The 20,216-nt window shown below is 37.9% G+C and overlaps 1 protein-coding gene across 1 annotated transcript in view; it reads left to right on the plus strand.

Annotated features, from left to right (window-relative positions):
- The first annotated feature begins 4,001 nt into the window (after window positions 1-4,001).
- Window positions 4,002-20,216, plus strand: part of LOC147915911 (uncharacterized) — a 42,419-nt gene continuing 26,204 nt past the window's right edge. Inside the window, exon 1 of the mRNA XM_087436441.1 lies at window positions 4,002-4,233. Coding sequence (XP_087292567.1) covers window positions 4,125-4,233 — 109 coding nt within the window. The 5' untranslated portion in view covers window positions 4,002-4,124. The remainder of the gene's footprint in view (window positions 4,234-20,216) is intronic.

A 20,216-nucleotide genomic window follows, 5' to 3' on the forward strand; every position in this document is an offset into this window, starting at 1 on the left:
CTTCTTCCTTTCCAATTTGAATCCCTTTTATTTCTTTCTCTTGCCTGATTGCTCTGGCTAGGACTTCCAGTACTATGTTAAATAGGAGTGGTGACAGTGGGCATCCTTGTCTGGTTCCTTTTCTTAGAGGGATAGCTTTCAGTTTTTCACCATTGAGGATGATATTAGCAGTGGGTTTGTCGTATATGGTCTTTATTATGTTGAGGTGCTTTCCTTCTATCCCCATTTTATTCAGAGTTTTTATCATAAATGGATGCTGTATCTAGTCAAATGCTTTCTCTGCATCTATTGAGATGATCATGTGATTTTTATTCTTCATTTTATTAACGTGGTGTATCACATTGATTGATTTGCGAATGTTAAACCATCCCTGCATACCTGGAATAAATCCCACTTGATCATGGTGTATAATCTTTTTAATGTATTCTTGTATGCGATTTGCTAGTATTTTGTTGAGGATTTTTGCATCTATGTTCATCTGTGATATTGGCCTGTAATTTTCTTTTTTTGTGTTGTCCTTGTCTGGTTTTGGTATCAGGGTAATGTCAGCTTCGTAGAATGAGTGAGGGAGCTTCCCCCTCTCCTCAATTTTTTGGAAGAGTTTGAGAAGGATAGGTATTAAGTCTTCTTTGAATGTTTGGTAGAATTCACCAGGAAAGCCGTCTGGTCCTGGACTTTTATTTTTGGGGAAGTTTTTGATTACTGTTTCGATCTCCTTACTGGTGATTGGTCTATTCAAATTCTCTACTTTTTCTTGATCCAGTTTTGGAAGGTTGTATGATTCTAAGAATTTATCCATTTCTTCCAGATTGTCGAATTGGTTGGCATATAGCTTTTCATAGTATTCTCTTATAATCTTTTGTATTTCTGAGGTGTCTGTTGTAATTTCTCCTCTTTCATTTCTGATTTTACTTATTTGTGCCTTCTCTCTTTTTTTCTTGGTGAGTCTAGCTAAAGGTTTGTCTATTTTGTTGATCTTTTCAAAGAACCAGCTCTTGGTTTTATTAATTTTTCTATTGTTTTTGGTCTCTATTTCATTTATTTCTGCTCTTATTTTTATTATTTCCCTTCTTCTACTGATTTGGGGCTTTGTTTGTTCTTCTTTTTCCAGTTCCTTTAGGTGCATTGTTAGATTGTTTATTTGAGATTTTTCTTATTTGTTGAGATAGGCCTCTATCGCTATAAACTTCCCTCTTAGAACCGCTTTTGCTGTATCCCATAAATTCTGGCATGTAGTATTTTCATTTTCATTTGTCTTTAGGTATTTTTTGATTTCCTCTTTGATTTCTTCGTTAACCCAGTCGTTGTTCAGTAGCATTTTGTTTAATCTCCACGTATTTGTGGCTTTTCTGACTTTCTTCCTATAGTTGATTTCTAGTTTCATACCGTTGTGGTCAGAAAAGATGCTTGGTATTATTTCAATCTTCTTAAATTTATGGAGACTTGTTTTGTGGCCTAATATGTGATCAATCCTGGAGAATGTTCCATGTGCATTTGAAAAGAACGTGTATTCTTCGGTTTTTGGATGGAATGCTCTGTATATATCTACTAGGTCCATCTGTTGTAGTGTGTCGTTTAAGGCCAAGTTTTCCTTATTGATCTTCTGTTTGGATGATCTATCCATTGGTGTAAGTGGAGTGTTAAAATCCACTACTATTATTGTGTTACTGTCTATTTCTGTTTTTACGTCTGTTAATAATTGCTTTATATATTTAGGTGCACCTACATTGGGTGCGTAGATATTTACAAGTGTTATATCCTCTTGTTGGATTGTTCCCTTGATCATTATGTAATGCCCTTCTTTGTCTCTTTTTACAGTTTTTAAGTCTATTTTGTCTGATATGAGTACTGCTACCCCAGCTTTCTTTTCATTGCCATTTGCGTGGAGTATCTTTTTCCATCCCTTCACTTTCAGTTTGTGAGTGTCTTTAGGTCTGAAGTGTGTCTCTTGTATGCAGCATATATATGGGTCTTGTTTTTTTATCCAGTGAGCCACCCTATGCCCTTTAATTGGAGCATTTAGTCCATTGATGTTTAAAGTAGCTATTGATAAGTATGTACTTACTGCCATTTTTTAACTTTTTTTTTTTCCCTCAGTGTTTTAGTAGTCCTTCTCTGTTCCTTTCTTCTTCTATACAGAATTGATGGTCACTTTAGTTTGACCTCTGTCTGAAAGCTGTACTCTTTAACTCCCCTCCTCCCTCCTTTTATGATTTTGATATCATATCTAACCTCTTTTTTGTGCATTTGTATCCATTACCCTCTTATCATGGAAATATATAATTTTTCTTATTTTTGGTCTTCTCTTTTCCCCTTAAATCAGTCCCTTTAACATTTCTTGTAGCACTGGTTTCTTGGTGACAAACTCCTTTAATTTTTGCTTGTCTGGGAAATTTTTGATCTCTCCTTCCATTTTGAATGATAACCTTGCTGGGTAGAGTATTCTTGGCTGTAAGTTTTTTCCTTTTAGCACTTTAAATATATCATGCCATTCTCTTCTAACCTGTAAGGTTTCTGCTGAGAAGTCAGCTGATAGCCTTATGGGGTTTCCTTTGTATGTAACTTGACATTCTCTTGTGGCTTTTAGGATTCTCTCTTTATCTTTAATTCTGCACATTTTGATTATGATGTGTCTTGGTGTGGGCCTCTTTGGGTTTATCTTGTTTGGGGCTCTCTGTGCTTCCTGTACCTGGATGTCTGTTTCCTTCCTTAGGTTAGGGAAGTTTTCATCTATTATTTCTTGAAATAGATTCTCTGCCCCCTTGTCTCGCTCTACTCCTTCCGGGACACCTATAACACGGATATTAGTGCGCTTGATGTTGTCCCAGAGGTCCCTTAGACTGTCCTCACTCTTTTTAATTCTTTTCTCTTTTACCTGTTCACCTTGGGTAATTTCTTCTAGTCTTTCGTCCAGTTCACAGATCCGTTCTTCTGTATCCTCTACTCTGCTTTTGAGTCCCTCTAATGAATTTTTCATTTCCAGTATTGTATTCTTCATTTCTGATTGGTTCTTTTTTATATCTTCCATTTCTTTGTTTACATTCTCACTGAGTTCATCTATTCTTCTCCCCAGATCAGTGAGCATCCTTAACACTCTTAGTTTGAACTCTCTGTCGGGTAGGTTGCTCATTTCTGTTTCACTTAGTTCCTTTTCTGGGGTTTTGTCCTGTTCCCTTACTTGGAATGTATTCTTTTGCCTCCTCATTTGCCTCTTTCCCTGTGCCTGTGTCTATGTATTAGGTAGGTCAGGTACATCTCCTGTTCTTGGATAGGTGACCTTATGTAAGTGATGCCTTAGGAGGCTTCCAGTGTGCTTCCCTCAGTTCTCAATGTTCCAGGGGTGACCCCTATGTGGGCTACTTGTGTCCTTCTGCTGTGGCCTGTTTGCTCTCCCTGTAGGTGCCCAGGGAGGCTGAGTTATGCTCCAGGCCAGCTGTTGTAATGCTCACCTGCTTGTAGTTGTTGTGGGCCCTTCAGTCTCTTTATCAGCTGTGGGGAGCCCCAGCACAGTTGGCTGCAAGTTCTAATACCACATTTGTGTTGCAGTATTTCTTTTAAGTGAGTAGGCCCCCAGCGGGGCAGGTTGTTAGGCTCAGGGCCTTACAATTGCTGTAAGCTTCTAGCCTATTAGGTCTCTTGTCAGCTCTCTGAGGATTCCAGCTGGTTGGGGCTGGCCTCAGGCACAGGAGCACCCAATTGTTTCAGACTTTGGAAGGTGGGGCAAACCCCCATGTGGTTCTCTGAGAAGCACAAGTCTTCTGCAGCTGACAAGCCCTGCCGCCCACAGGTCCACAAACACAGTCAACACAGTCCTGCCCCGTGTGCGCACCCCGACCTCCCCAAGCAGACCCAGTCTCTCCACAGCAGGAGCCCCACCCACTCCGCCACCACCCCACACTCTCCACCGGCTCCTTGTGGACACCCTGCCCCGCTAAATTCGGCTCAGTTGCCAGGCTGCAGAGAATCCAGTCACCAATCTATGCAGGCCCACAAGTTGCCTGAGGGCTTGTTGTTGGGTGGGGCCAGTCTCTAGGGTGGGCTGCCTGCCCTGGCTGAGCTGGATTAAATTGGTGCTCTAGCGGGTGGGGCAGACCCTGGGCTAGCAGGCCTCAGGGAGAACTCCAATGGCGTTGTGTCAGCACGCCCACACCAGGCCACAACAATGGCAGCCGCCAATGTCCCAGTCCCTGGAGAGGTCTCACCCCTCACTGAGATGCACTCAGGGCCTATTAGGTGAGTCTCTTTTCACCACAGCACTGTGCACCTTTCTTTCTGGTGATTTTAGGTTGCTTTCTGAAATGGGTGTGTTTGCGCCTCGGTTCCTAAGAGCCGGTTTTAGTTTCTTTGTGAACTGGGTTTTCTGGGGGTACTCCCCAATGTTTTAGTAGCAGGCACAGTCAGATATTATGCCACTCGTCTCGATTGTGCTGGGTCCACAAAATGCCCACAGCAGAGGTGCTCCCCGGCTCAGGTCCCCGCGCCTCCAGGGAGGCTGTGTACCTGTGAGCTGCTCCCGGGCGACTGTGAACCTGGCGGCTTGTGAAGGCGGCGTTTTTCCTCTCCAGAAGGGAGTCTCTGCCTCTTCTACCTCAGTTAGGATTGTCCGTTGTTGCAGGAGTTCCTCTTATCCAGTTTTCAGTTCTGTCTCAGGGGTAATTTTTCCACGAGTAGTTGTAAATTGGCTGTGTCCGCGGGAGGAGGTGAGTTCCGAGTCTGCTTACGCCACCATCTTGACTTCTCTCTCCCATGAATATTTTTAAAAATTTGGGGGTGCTTACAGTCAGGACCTGTGTATTTAAGCATGTTGATAATAGCCTTTTGGATCAAAGCCTTAACAAAAAGAAATGCCTCTAACTGTGGAACTTTCAAATCTGCAGCTGGTACATCAAGGTAAGAAGGAGGCTAAGGTGGGGGATGGGGTGGTTGGGAGACTTTGTCTAAATAAAAAGAAGGACTTTCCATTTCCTTGTTTCTTTCAAATGAGTCACCTCCAAATATCTCCTCATTTGTTTTCAGTGGATCTAGTTACTAATATTTTTGACCAATAATTACAATATTGTCACACTATTAAATAGTGTAGTATTTCTCAAAATAATAGAAAGCATGTGTAAATGGTAAGAGTGAGTTTGTAATGTTGAATAAATAATAACTAGAACTAAATCTCCTGGATTTTAGTTCCTTGAGAAAATGCATTCACACCTAATCAGCCTGCTTTTGTTATGTGGTTTATCCGTTGATCTCAAAGGACCGTTTTAAGAGGCCAATAATCTTACTGAATCAGGAACTTTAATATTTTAGTGAAAAAAATGAGAAACCCGGTAAGCAGGTTAAGTTGCAACAGGCTGAAAACTAGCCTTTTATATTTGGAATACAATTTCTATAGATTTTAAGACTTAGAAAAACAACACACTTAAAATTTCTTAAAAATCACTAACCTGTATTGATAGTTCACTATGTAGCAGGCTGTTTACATAAATGATCTCACAGCAGTTTTCTTAGCTGTACCTAAATTGTGAAAACAAGCACCTTACCTCACAAGTAAATGGAAAGTATAAGAGAAAAAAATTATCAACCTTAGTGTTCATAAGATTATAGGAAAATAGGTATTCTCATACCCTGTTAGTGGAAGCATAAATTAGGAAAACCTGTTATTGAGAATCATTTTGCAGAGTATTCACATCTGTTAAACAATGTAGTTTACCTCAGAATTTACTCTTAAGTAATAATCAAGGATAAGAATCATTTTTATAAGAGAAAATAAAACTGTGCAGCTAAAGGAAAATGGTTAAATCAATTAATGAGTGACTATTGTGGTGCCACTCACTTTGAAGGTGGTGGGAATATAGTGATTAATCAAAATCAACAATGTCCCTATCTTCATTCAGCTCACATTCTACTGGGGGAGATAGAAAATAAGTAAGAGGACATAAATGTATACATAGTATCAGCGGGTGATAAATGCTGTGAAGAAACACAAGGCAGAAGGTAGAAGAGCAGGTCACAGGTGATGATATTTTTTATAGGTTTGTCAGAGCAAGAGTCTCTGAGGTGGTGACATTGGAATAGAGCTGTATGGAGTGAGAGAAGGAGCCATGACGGTATCTGGGGAAAGGTCTTACAGCCAGAGCAGACAGAAAGGCAAAGACCCTCGAAGCAAGCAAGGCACATGCAAGGATCCTTAAGGCAGCAACTGTGGCTGGAGCCAGCTGAGTGAGAGGAGAAGGAGAAAGAACAGGTCAAAGATGCAGCCACAGGCCGGTCGTCCAGGCTCTTGTAGACCAGGACACATATTTTGGGTTTTATTTTCAGTGTGATGGCAGGGCATTGGTGGGTTCTAAGCAGAGGAGTACATGGTCTGATTTATATTTAACGAATGTTAGGGGCAGCAAAGTGGAAGAAGGGAGGCTTCTGCTGCAGACTAGAAAATAAATAATGATTACCTGGCTAAGGGTTAGCAGTGAAAGGGTGGGAAATCTGTAGATTATGGATTTTTTTTTGAGGTAAAATAACTAGGATTTTCTGATGATTGGACGTGGGTTGTGAGAGAGAAGAGTCATGAAGGAGTCCACGATTTAGGCTTGAGCAATTGAGCGATGGAGTTGGCATAACTGATAGAGGGACACCCAGGGAAGAGAAGGTGGTGGTGAGATGGTAGCAATGAAGTGCAAACATTAGTGTTAATAATTTAGAAGAATACTTAATAAAATTGGAAACTATTAAAGCTATATAATGAGGTATAAATGATACAAAACTGTATACACAATAGGATTGTACGTGTGTGTACAGAAAAATGACTCACGGTAAAAAGATGGTAACGTTATCACTGGTTGGTGCGAATAGAGCTGACTCTGATTTTCTTCATCACTTCATTCTCTATTTTCCAATTTTTTTTTACTATAAACATGTGTATTGAATCAGGGGGAGAAAATCATTTGAAATAGCTTTGAAGATCATGGAGAAAGATAATTAGGGTAAAATATGGTTGAGAAAGCCCAGCTGTTTGAAAATCACTTGAAGCATCTGACAAACACAAAACACAGCTGGCATGGAGGACAGAGAAATTATGTAATTTGAATTCTTTACTGTCTTTGCTAAAATGGGAAAGAAATGGAGGAAAACATCCCTTTAAAATGAGAAGATTGTCATCTATTTTCTGAGTTGAACTAAAAAAAAAATTCCAGCAGAAAGTTCTCAGCAATGCATGGCATTTTTGAATTTCCTGACTAAATGTGTTTCGGGAAAGTGCACTGGCCATGCAGGGTGCTACATCACTGGCACATCACAGCAGATTCCATCATCATTCTGCAGCAATTCTAGAACTTGGAAGTGGCCTTCAGAATACTGGTTTTTACTCTCCAGGAAAATGAAAAAGTGTGCCAATATAACATCAACAGTAATTCTGCAAATTTTAAAATAGCATCAAGTATATGTATGCATGAAGAGACAAAAGAAAGGACAACTCCTCAAATGTTTCAGAATGATTGGATTTTAGATTATTCTTCTCTCTTCTCTATGGGCTTATGTATTGTTTTTTCAAAAATAATGTACATATATTATTCATATAGTCAGAAATTATTTATTGTGAAAAATCTATGAGTGAACATTATAGATAATTTAGAAAAATGAAGATAGAAGAAAATATAAGAATAAGTAAAAAACTATGAAAATAAAAATAAATGGAAAACCAAGATTATTACATAAGAAGAATCACCATAATCAAGATTTTATTTTACAGCTTTACATGTATAAAGGCCTGTAGGAAAGTTCACAGTGCTATTCTGGGAATGTATTTACCCATAATTATCTATTCTTAAGTGTAAAATGTACAATATTTGCATAGAGTGAAACAAGGATGGTATCCAACAATTCCTCTAACTTGTCTTCATATGTTGAAAATTTGTTGTTCGTGGCAATAAACAGCATTTCAGTGAGCATTTCTGTAGTGAAGCAGTGCTGATTATTTCCTTTGGGTCAGTTCATTGAAGTAGAACTACTATTGCAGGAAGGTTTCTATAAGTTTACACACTCCCACAAGTGTAATCTATTTGCCCACACTTCACTTACAGTGCATTTTATTAATATGTTTTTAAAATTTTCTCCACTGATAATTTTTTGAAGTCCCATTAAATTTTTATGTACTTGTTTATTTTTGCTGAGGAAGATTGGCCCTGAGCTAACATCTATTGCCAATCTTCCTCTTTTTGTTTGAGGGAGATTGTTGCTGAGCTAACATCTGTGCCAATCTTCCTCTATTTTGTATGTGAGACACCGTCATAGCATGGCCCCATGAGTGGTATGTATGTCCTCACCCAGGATCCGAACCCTCGAACCCCAGGCTGCCGAAGCAGAGCGTGCAAACTTAACCACTACATCACTGGGCCAGATCCCATTAAATTTTAAAATTTATTCTAAATTTTTTCTATATTTACTAGTGAATTTGTACATTGTTATGTTTAGAAGCCATTTACGTTTCTTAATTTATGAAACGCATTTTTAAATTCTTTGTCTGTTTTCCTATTGTAATGTTTATCTTTCCTTAATATCATTATATATTAAAGGTACCAATATGTTTCATGTCATAATAATACAACTATGTTGATATGTTGATAAGTCATTCCTTTCCTTTGAATTGTCATAGTATTTTATCACCATCCAGAAATTTAGATTTTAAGTTTTTCAAAAATATTAGATATTTTTAAAAAATCTAGATTTTAAATATTTTTTTCTTTCTAATACCTGTCTTTAGAGTCACTTTGGAAAATTCTTCTTCACTCCAAGTTTATACAAATGTTCAAATATATTGTCTCTTAATGTGTTTTATTTTTTACATGTCCATCTAGTTTAAGATGTTTAAAACGAGATCTTTTTCTTTTATAGTTTAAGGTAAGCTTCTACTTTTCTTTTTCTCCAGCTGCCCAACCAGTTGTTGATTAACTCCTTTTCTCACTCATTTGAAGTATCAACCTCATTGAATTCCAGATTCTTAAATGTGCTCACACTTGTTTCTAGGCTGTATTCTGCTTCCACCAGTCTGCCTTGTCCTGTACCAGCATCTCAACTTTTTTTATTGTAGCTGTAGTAGGCTGAATAATGACCCACAAAGATATCAGGTCCTGATCCTTGGAACCTGTAAATATAATTTACATGGAAAAATAGACTTGGCATATGTAATTAAGTTAAGGATCTTGAGATAAAGAAATTATTCTGGATTTTCTGGGTGGACCCTAAATGCAATCACAAGTGTCCCTATGAGAGAGGGAGAGGATTAGAGACACACAGAGAATATGATGTGAAGGCAGAATAGAGAGACATTGGAAGAAGCTGGCCTTGAAGATTGGAGTGATGTGTCCATAAGCCAAGAAATGCTGGCAACCACCAAGATCTGGAAAAAGCAAAGAACAGGTTCTCCCCTCATGTGTCTAGAAGAGCGTGGTCCTGTCCACACCTCCATCTCAGCCCAGTGATGCTAATTTTGAACTTCTGGCCTCTAGAACTGTGAGAGAATACATTTCTGTTGTTGTAAGCCAAATTCGTGGTAATTTGTTAGAATAGCCATAGGAAACTAACACTGAAGCAGTGTTATATAATTTATTTTCAGGGAATCCAAGACATATTTGAGACTTGTTTTGCTAAACTTTTATAACCATTCTTATTCATTCCGTAACTATTTGTTGAGTGTCTATTCTATGGCCAGTATTGATTCATATATTTTTCTGGAAAACGTTGGCAGTAACTTATCAAATTCTATGAACAAAGGTGCTTGTAGTATTCTTCGTAAACTATATTAATCTATTATTTAATGGGAGTTGTAGAAATATAAAAATATGTTTTCATATTCACGAATTTCCATTTTATGCAAGTCTTATTTTACAGTCTTAGTTGAAATTGCATTTTTCTTTCTTCTTGTATGTTTGGATGATATTTCTTGTTCTATTTACTCCAATATTTTTAAATAGTTTTTATTGATATTTTACATAGAAACAGACCAAGGAGTCACTTTTGGTTTAGGCAGTGTTTTCTTTGTTTTGTTGTTTTGCGTTTTTTTTCTGGGAACTAGCAGAAAGAAAGAATGTTATAGCCACAGAGATAGCTAGTTTGGATTTTGAGATTTTTGATAACCAACTTTCTATTTCCCTACAATTAACTCATCTAGAGGCAATAAAACATTGATACTACAGAAATGCTACTCAGTGTTATAGATGATGAACCACAAATATATGTAAACAATGATAGAGACAGAGAAGTGAACTGGGAATATCCATATGGATCATCAGCATAACTGAAGTGAGAATCAGAACAAAGAAACAGGACCAGTATTTAAAATATAATAATAGGAATCACTCCTGAACTGGAAAAAGACCTGCATATTAATACTGAAAGAGCTCATTATGCTTTATGTAAAATTGACAGATATAACCTTTCTTTGTGTACATATTGGAATTAATTTTTGAGTTGCAAATATTATGAAAAATGCCTGTAAACATCCAGATGTAAAGGGACAGGGAAAAGGTGAATTTAGTTATGATGGAACCAAAACTGTGTTGGCTTTAATTTCTCTGCCACGTCTAGTGAGAAGCAAAAGATAATGGAACAAAACATTGGCTTTTAAATGTTTTTTTAATGCAAATAAGCTGTTTTCCTATGTAAAGCTGACAAAAGTTGTAAAATATGCAAAGGCTCAGATAACATGCATTTAAACATATTGAAGATTTACCCTGAGAAAAAGATTTAGTGAAATCGTAAATTTAAGACATCGGTCATGTAAATCAAACTTATTGAAAATACATTAAGCTCCCTTTCACCGATGGGAACAAGGAGGACTGTGTTTAATTGAGTGGTCATTTTGATTAGGCTTTTTAGGGATCTTTCCCACCAGTGGAACTTGGACAGGATTATCTCCTTCTAACAAGATCATAGAACATTGGACCTCAAAAAGAAGGGGTTGTGGCCTTAATTCCTTTCCTCTCATGAGGTTTTTAAATCTGTTTAAAGAAATTTACCTAGTTCTTTTGAGAGGTTTTGAGGACAGCCTTTGTCAGGCAAAAAAAAGGTCATAGTTAGTCCTTTCCCTATGACAATGGGTGCCTATTCACTTGTTAATGTAAATGACAAGCCACTCAAATATTTAAGAAATTGTCAAAGTTCTACTCCTTGGTGAAGTGATTTTCCATGTTTGCCTAGACTATTTGGTGACAGCTTGAAAATCTGTCCTAACTCACCAAACTATGAGCAATTTGGGCAATGCTTATCTATCTAAAATTTTTTCATAGCATTTTGGTATAGTGTCTACAGTGTGCATAGTGTCTTGTATAGATCTATTCCGTGGAAATGATCAAATATTTTAGCAAGCATTAAAAAGGGCACTTGACCAATCAGAATAGATTCCTCACAAATCAGAACAGAGCATGACTGATAACCTGGATGAGTCATAACTTATTTAGCTAGTCCTATATTGATGAATAATCTCTAGTTTTTAAAACTTATGCATAATGTTGAAAAGTTGTGTGGTTTTGTGTGTGTGTGTGTGTGTGTGTGTATGTGTGAGTGCTCTCGTGTTCTTTTTCTTAGGTAAAATTTTAAGTAATGTAATTACTAAATCAAAGAGTATATACATAAATGTCATAATAAATTTTGATACATATTTCCAAAATGATTCTCTAGATATAATGAACCAATTAAAATTCTCACAATAGGATGCCTGGTTCTACATAATACCATCAACAAAAGGTATTATCACTGTGTGTCAGAGGTGCCCAAGGCCACCTCCAGATTCGCTAAGAGGACTTGAAGGACTCAGCATGTAGTTGTATTCCCATCTATAATTTATTACAGCAAAAGGATACAAAGTAAAATCAGAAAAGGGAAAAGGCACATGAAGAGAAGTCCAAGGAAACCAATTGCAAGGTTCCAAGAGCCTTCTCTCAGTAGAGTCACACAGGACATGATTCATTCCTCAAGCAGTGAGTTGCAACAATACTTGTGAAACGTTGTCTTGGAGGAAAGCTCAATAGAGACTCAATGCCCAGGCTTTTTAATGGGGGCTGGTCACGCAGGTACCTTCTGCCTAGCACATACCAAAATTCTAGACTCCCGGAAAGAAAGTGGGTGTTCGGCATGAAACATATTGTTTGTATCCAAGCACTCTGATAGTGGGAAGGGTCAAAGAAAGATGAACAAATATGAAGCATTCCACGGAGAGAGTGATTTCCCTGAAATCTAGAATAAATACATAAGCCATTCATCTCATTCCAGGGGCCCCTGGACCCTACTTACCTAGAGATTTGAGTGTGAACACTAACTCATACTTTCATGTTCTGTGTGAAATTCAGGAAGTTATTTAATATTGCTAAAGTCTCAGTTTCCTCACTGGCCAATAGGTAATTTTTTCAGAGTAGTAAAGAGTCAGTGAAGACTTCCACTTTCCATTAAGGTGGAGTAACAGATACAGGATTCATCCTCCCACTTGTGACAAACAAAAACTCAGACAGAATAAATGAAACAATGGTTTTTGAGATAATGGACATCAAGCAAAGCAGAACAGTGATCCCTGAGAGACAGGAAACAAATAAGGTGAACCCTCTGTTGTTCCAGCTTACTGCCTTGAATGAGTTTCCAGGCCACGGTGCAGGGAAGGGGAACCCAGGCAGATTTCAGCTGGCATCTTGAGTTGAGGAGATGGAGCTGCGAGTCCTTAGAAACTGGCATTTATGGGAAAATGTACTAGAGAGGGGAGGGTTTCACAAACAGAGAATTCTGGAAATCTAGAGGGAGTTCCTATCAAGAATTAGCAGAGGACAGCAACAGCATTACTACTCATAAGGCACTTTCTCTCACCTGAAATGCTGTGTTCTCCAATAGATATTAGAAAACTTGGCATAGCTTACCTTGTATGATTAAATATCACACACACACAAACACACACATACCCCTTTCCTATTATACTATGAGCTCTTAAATGATACATAAAAGATATATATGTCCTTCTACCTTTGAATCATCATAGTTCCTAACAGAGTGTTTTGCACAAAGTACATGTCAAATAAATGTTTCCTGGAGTTGAATATCATTAGCATTCTATAACCACTTGGCCTAATTTCTATATATTCCTGATCTCTGGGGTTAGTGTTTAATTTAATGTGTAAAATGACAGCCTATATCTTCCTTCTTATACAGTGAGAGGTGGTTGTTATTATGGTTATTTGTTTGTTTTTAAGCTGATTTAATATACTTTTTTTTAATACTGAGACATAATACTACTATAGGTGGAGTATCATACCAAAATCCATATATATGACCTTCTTTTCTTATTCGGCAAGCTCTTTTTTTCCATAATTAGGAAAAATCCATTTCTCTAAATATGGGCATTTGTATTAAGTATTCTATCTCCTTCTAGGTTTGTGTGCTTAGATAAACAAAAGCTGACTTTCTTTCTGAAACAGAACAATATAATCGAGAAAACTGGAAGGTAATGAAATTTATGACCCAGATCTGATACAGAAACATGAGTGGGTGACAGGCTAAACTAGTTAAGAATTTTTTGTCTGGTTTTTGTTTTTTGTTTTCCCCCAAGAATTCTCTGGGGTTTGAAGTCTATTTCATATTGGAAACTGGCTTATTACAGTGTTTTGACTTGATTTCCTGTGACAAATATTGTTGGCAAAATAAATAAGTACAGCTCTGAATCCGGCAGTGCTTATCTGCCGCGTATCTGTAAAGTGTGTGGCTTTACAGAGCTGAGTCTGTCACCAATTTGCATTATGACATTTCTCCATATGAGAACATAATAGATATTGAAACTGTGTCTTTAGCTGGTCCTCACAGCTAAAGAAAGTTTTGCCTACAATTCAGAAGCATCCACTGTGTTTTTCTCTAGTCCTAATGTGTTTTTATATATTTGGCAGGGTAGGATTTATTGCTCTATGAATATTTATGCTAAAGTAGAGGCCCTAAGTTCCTCAGCCCTTTGTCTTCCTTATGGTATCTTGGAGTCCATATGATATTCTCATTTACTTTTTTCTAAAATCTGTGATAAATCGTATAATAATTAGCTGTGAGACTTATATTCCAATTTTGTAGTCAAAAGGCTTCTGTTGAGTCTCAAACGTGCTAATGAACATGGATAGGTGAACTTGGGCAAGGAACCTAGTTTCTTCAAATAGGTGATGTCTTCTAACATTGACTCCCAGAATTGTTGAAGTGATCATATCAGAGGTTGGGAAGGCGCTCTGTGGAGCTTTTCCACATGTGTTTTAGTTGTGTCAGAGTTTTGGCAAGACACAGTATTTGCCTTTCTCTGTTTGTCTTATTTCAGTTAGCGTAATGCCCTCAAGGACCATTCACGTTGTTGCAAATGGCAGAATGTCCTTCTTTTTTATGACTGAATAGCATTCCATTGTATACGTGTGTGTGTGTATATGTATATATATATATATATATACATATACACACCATGTTTTCTTTATCTATACATTCGTGGATGGACACTTAGGTTGTTTCCATGTCTTGGCTACTGTAAATAACGCTGCAATTAACACGGGAGTGCAGATTATCTCTTTGGGATAGTGGTTTAATTTTTTGCATATGACACCCTAAAGCACAAGCAACAAAATTGAAAATAAACAAATGGGACTACATCAAACTAAAAAGCTTCTGCCCAGAAAAAGAAGTGATCGACAAATGAAAGGGCAACAACCTAAGGAATGGGAGAAAATATTTGCAAACCATATATATGATAAGGGGTTAATATTCAAAACATATAATGAACTAATCCAGCTCAATAGTAAAAAAATCCCAAATAACCCAATTAAAAAACGTCCAAAGGACTTGAATAAACATTTTTCCAAAGGAAGATAGCTAAATCCGCAACAGGTACATGAAAAGGTGCTCAACATCACTAATCAGCAGGTAAATGCAAATCAAAACCACAATGATACATCATCTCACACCTGTTAGGATGTCTATTATCAAAAAGACAAGAGAAAAAAGTGCTGGCAAGGATGTAAAGAAAAGGAAATACTTGGGCGCTGTTGGTAGGAATGTAAATTGGTATAGCCGCTGTGGAAAACAGTACAGAGGTTCCTCAAGAAATTAAAAATAGAGCTACCATATGATCCAGCAATTCCACTTCTGGGTATATATCTAAAGGAAAGAAAATCACTGTTAATTTGGACTTTAACTTCTAGCCACAGAACAGAAGTCTAGCGACCTACTCGTAGCATTGTGGTATCTCCTTCATTAAGTCTGGAATAACTGCTTTGATACTTCTGAGAGTAAATTGGAATATCTGATTTAAGAAAAGATCTCATGCAAGAGTGGTAAGATGAAGGAATTCTAAGAGAATGAACAAGCAAGAAAGAGCATATACTCAACTCTCCCCAGCAGAGCTGTCCCAGGTCACCTACCTCAGGCTACTCATCCAAGGAAGCAGCCCTTGGTCCTGGTGGCTGCAAAGAAAAAACAAACCATCTGTAAGTGAAATAGATGAAAAACTAGAGATAAAAAGAAGACAGTTTGAGCTTACTCGAAAGCAAAAGAGTCTTTGTTATCTCCCAACCAGGAAAGATAGAACGAAGAGTAAGAATGGAAGAAGACCATGCCCTTGTGCTCCATGACTTTCATCCCTTTGAAACTTTTATCCATAGGCTTGAGAACCTAGAATTTGGCTATTCCATATCAACACTCCTCCCTCATGATTGTGACTCAGTACTCAAGAATGATTGGGGAATGGGAGCCATGAAGGAGGTGTCATAAACTGCTGCTAAAATTTCACGTTCTCACTAAACTAAAAAAACAAACAAAAATCTTATAAAGTGGTATGCCACAGAACTTAAAAACAAAATCTCATTAATTTTTGCAATTTTCCTCTTTAGTGATCTATTTAGCAAGGTGTAAGCCTTCCCAAAGAAGGATTAATTATATCACTCATGCCGTTTGAGTTACCCTTTGGAGATGAGTGTTCTTGAAGAGGGAGAGGGCACTAGAGCAGAGGTGACTGATGAGGACAAGAGGCTGCTGAGCAGCAGAAGGGGTATAGATAACAGAAGTGGGGGTTTCTAAAGGTGCACCTCATCTACTTGACCACTTTTTCCAGTGTCTTCCCTACTGTTTGTATTCCCCTTCATCACTACCTTGGCTAGCCCATACAGTGCCTTGGTGTGAATAAAAAAGAGTGAGCAGAGCATCCCCTCCAGATGATTGCAGCCCAACTCCAGGGACTCCCCTGGAGGACGGGAGTGTAGGTGGGACATGGTCTGGAATTGAGCTCCCTCATTTGTTTGCCTGGGCAACTTCTGAAGGGTACAACCTGACAAACTCTAGGTAGTGGTTCTGCAAGATACTGATAAATTAGTCAATACCCTGGGCATCCAGCGTGTAACAACAATGACCCGAACTGAATCTGGTAACAAACTGCAATTCTGGGTCCTACGCAATGAAGATAAACGAGAAAGATCTATACTTATACTACACAGTTTTCTTTGTTAAACATTAACATTATTTAAATTAATATGATTATGTGGGGTCGTTAGGACTTACCCTAATCTTTACATGTTTTCTGTAAACTAATTCAAAATCCTGTGTCATTTTTTTAAAAACTGAAATGCATTTCTTTCAGAATGCAGAAGGTAAACCAAGTATGACAGTGCTGGAAAATATTATAACGTGTAATTCTTCTTTATAACCTCCGCATATCACAGTATGGAGGTGGGACAGGAAGGAAGGATGGGCTTGCTTCCTTCTTTGGCCTAACTGGCTCCTTAGCCATCTCTGTCCTGCCCATTCTTCTAGCATCTAAAGAAATTGAGGATTAGAGACAAAGGTCTAGCACCTGATTCTAATCTCAAATTCTATCCTTAACCCTAATGGGTCCTCAACTCCGAATTCCATGAACCCTAGCATCGCCGAAGCATAAGGTTCCCTATTTACTGAGAAGCAATTTGTAGTAGAAAAAGCTCGGGGCCGGCCCCGTGGCTTAGTGGTTAAGTGCGTGCGCTCCGATGCTGGCGGCCCGGGTTCGGATCCCGGGCTCGCATGGGCGCACCGCTTCTCCGGCCATGCTGAGGCCGCATCCCACATACAGAAACTAGAAGGATGTGCAACTATGACATACAACTATCTACTGGGGCTTTGGGGGAAAAAAAAAAAAAAAAAAAGAAAAAGCACGGAGGGCAGAACCAGAAAAGCAGGTTGCCATGTATTAGGGTTTAACTTGGCATAAGAACATTCATTTCTGTAAGGCTCAGCTTTCTCATCTGTAAAATGTGAAAAATAAAACCTTCTCAACGATTAGGAAATAAAAGGAAATACTGTATACAGAAATTATTTTTGAAACTATAAACTCCAGAGACATAACAGCATTTATCATTGTGATCACAGACCTTAATACAAAAACTTCTCTATGTTTGAGAGTCCTCAACTATAAAACAGTGATATTATTCCCGTCCTCAAAGAAATACACAGGGTCTTCTTTCTGAGGTTATAATGATAGAATGAGTATAAAAGGACATTGAATAGAGACATAGGGCTTCAGCTTTGTGTTATTACTATTCCTTCCTGTGTGATTTCCTTCTGTAGTGATTACCTTAAGAAAAGTGGGAATTAAATTTTTATTTAAACTTAACCTTGCTTTATAAGCTTCCTTGCACTTATTTTGAAATTATCTCTTTTATTTGTCCTTGGCTATCATTAATCTCAGCCACTGCTAAGTCGACACAGGTTAAATAGAGAACATTACACTTTGGATCTTTGCTGACTTCCTGGTACTAGTAAATGTGACCTTGTGATCAAGCTCATTTTAGTTCTGATTGAGTAAAAGAGAGCTTATTCACTCATTGCCTTTGTCCTGATTCTGTGCCTAATATTACAATGTCTGATTGTAGTTATTCATCAGGGATAGCTAGGCACAGTAATGTGATTGGCTAACTCTTTTTCTAATCTAACTCTTAAATGTTGCCCGGCCCACACCCATTTTTCTCTTGACCCTAAGGCAGAGTCACTTGCTGTTCTACCCACATTTCTGTAGGACCTTGTACTTACTTCAATTACATTTCTTTTTTTGTTATTTTTTTATTTTATTTTATTTTTTTTGTGTGTGAGGAAGATTAGTCCTGAGCTAACATCTGTTGCCAATCCTCCTCTTTTTACTGAGGAAGATTGGCCCTGGGCTAACATTCGTGCCCATCTTCCTCTACTTTATATGGGACGCCGCCACAGCATGGCTTGACAAGTGGTGCGTCAGTGCACGCCCGGTATCCGAACCCCAGGGTGCTGCAGCGGAGAGCCCGCACTTAACCGCTATGCCACCTGGCCGGCCCCTCTCAATTACGTTTCTTAACACATTATACTGGAACTATTTATTTACTTGATTCTCCCACTACTCTCTGACCTTCTTCAGTTTTAATCATGACTGTGACCCAGCACTTAGAATCAAGAATGCTGGCTCATAACAAGAACTGCAACATTTATTCTTCTCTCCCTATACCAGTTACACACATTAACTCTGTTAAAGAATAATTTTTTTTAAATGGTAAAATCGTGAATCTCATAAAGACATAAATTAACATGTGTTAAATGTTTTGCTTAAATCATATTGAAGGTACCAGACAGATGTTATAACTCATTCAAAGATGTGCAATATATATATATTATATAAGGGACTGGTGAAATGAAAATACAATAGACAGAAACTGGCTTTTTTCCATGGAGAGGAAGGGAAGTCAGCTGAACCTCCATCTCCAGAATACATTTGTTGTCTATAGATAAGAATTATTTTACACAATTGCAATATAACTCCCATGGGATCAGAATTAGATAACCTGGAAAAGTACACTCTAGAAAATGCATAATTTTCCACTGAAGCACATTTTTCCCTACAACTGTTTCAATCATCACAAAATAGGAATCATTCATTAAATTTAACCAAAGCACTAAATTTTCCTGTTAACTCCATAGAAGATTCCTTTTCTTTTCTTTTCCATGTTTTTAACGCGCCCCCCCGCCCCCCTTCTCAAGTCAACACCTAATCATTAAATATTTTGTGTTGACCTCGGTAGACAATAGACTTCCTACCTGTTCATCTGGAACTCTGGAAATGTATAAAATGATGAAACATGACATGTGAGATTATGCAGAGCAGGCTGCATATAGAATACAGAATGCTGCATACATACAGAAAAAAATAAAGGAGACAAAGATCACTACGGGCTGGAAATTGCCAATAATTTTAGTGCAAATTCAGATCTCCCTATACCAGTTGTGTCCTCTCTATCTCTGGAGTGATCTTTCTCCATCCGAGCTCCATTATATTTCTCAAATCATTTTTATTTACCACATCCCTTCTCTCATTCCTATTCAAGATATCTTTTGCTGTCTGACAGATCACTGCTTCCTTTATAGCAATGATACGGCCCGTCCTTGCATTTCCCTTGCCACATATTGTCTTTCTCCTCTTGTGGATAACCGGGTGGGAATTGTCCCCAGACCACTTCTATGCACTTTCCTTAGATATGCCTTTGGGTTCTCCAAGTCACTTGGTCATGGATGGAAATAGGAGAAAGGTGACAGTTAAATTTGCTCCCCAACAAGTTTTCGCTGTGTTCAGCCAATCAGGGTGTCAGGAACTTGCTGACTGGAATGACTTTGACTTTGATGCTATCAGCATGAAGAAAAGAAACAGCAAGGGAAGCAATATGAAAATCCCGTTCTCTCTGCATTCTTTAAGCAAACTATTTTTAGTTTGTCAACTGAGAAAATGATGTATTCCTTTGCAGAAACCTAATAGCCTGTTGACAAAAGATAAAGAAATTGAAAGGAGGCCACTTAGACATCAGGAATCAAAGAAGTGTGAGAAACTCTGAATTCATCTGCACCTCCCCCAGATATTTCTAAAGCCAAATTACCTTTCTGCTCTTAGATCTCTTGTTATTTTGCTCCTTTGTAGGCTAAAGTGGAGAAAAGGTAAAGAAAAACTCAATCAGACAACTCCCTCAAGGATTAAAAGAGCTACATGACACTTATTCAAAGTTCTCATTAAATTGAATTACAACTACTTTCATTTTTTGAATATTATGACAATGAACCCCAGGACAGAATTGAAAATATACAAATAGTGCCAAGCAAGGGTTAGAAATGTTGGTGAACCAGACAATCAATTTACTTATCATTTGTATTTTCTTGACTTTTTTCCATATGTTCTAAATATTCTCATTCAATATTATCTC

This window comes from Ceratotherium simum, chromosome 11 (assembly GCF_057802395.1).
Source record: "Ceratotherium simum simum isolate JZ-2026a chromosome 11, ASM5780239v1, whole genome shotgun sequence".
In the NCBI taxonomy this organism is placed as follows: Eukaryota; Metazoa; Chordata; class Mammalia; order Perissodactyla; family Rhinocerotidae; genus Ceratotherium; species Ceratotherium simum.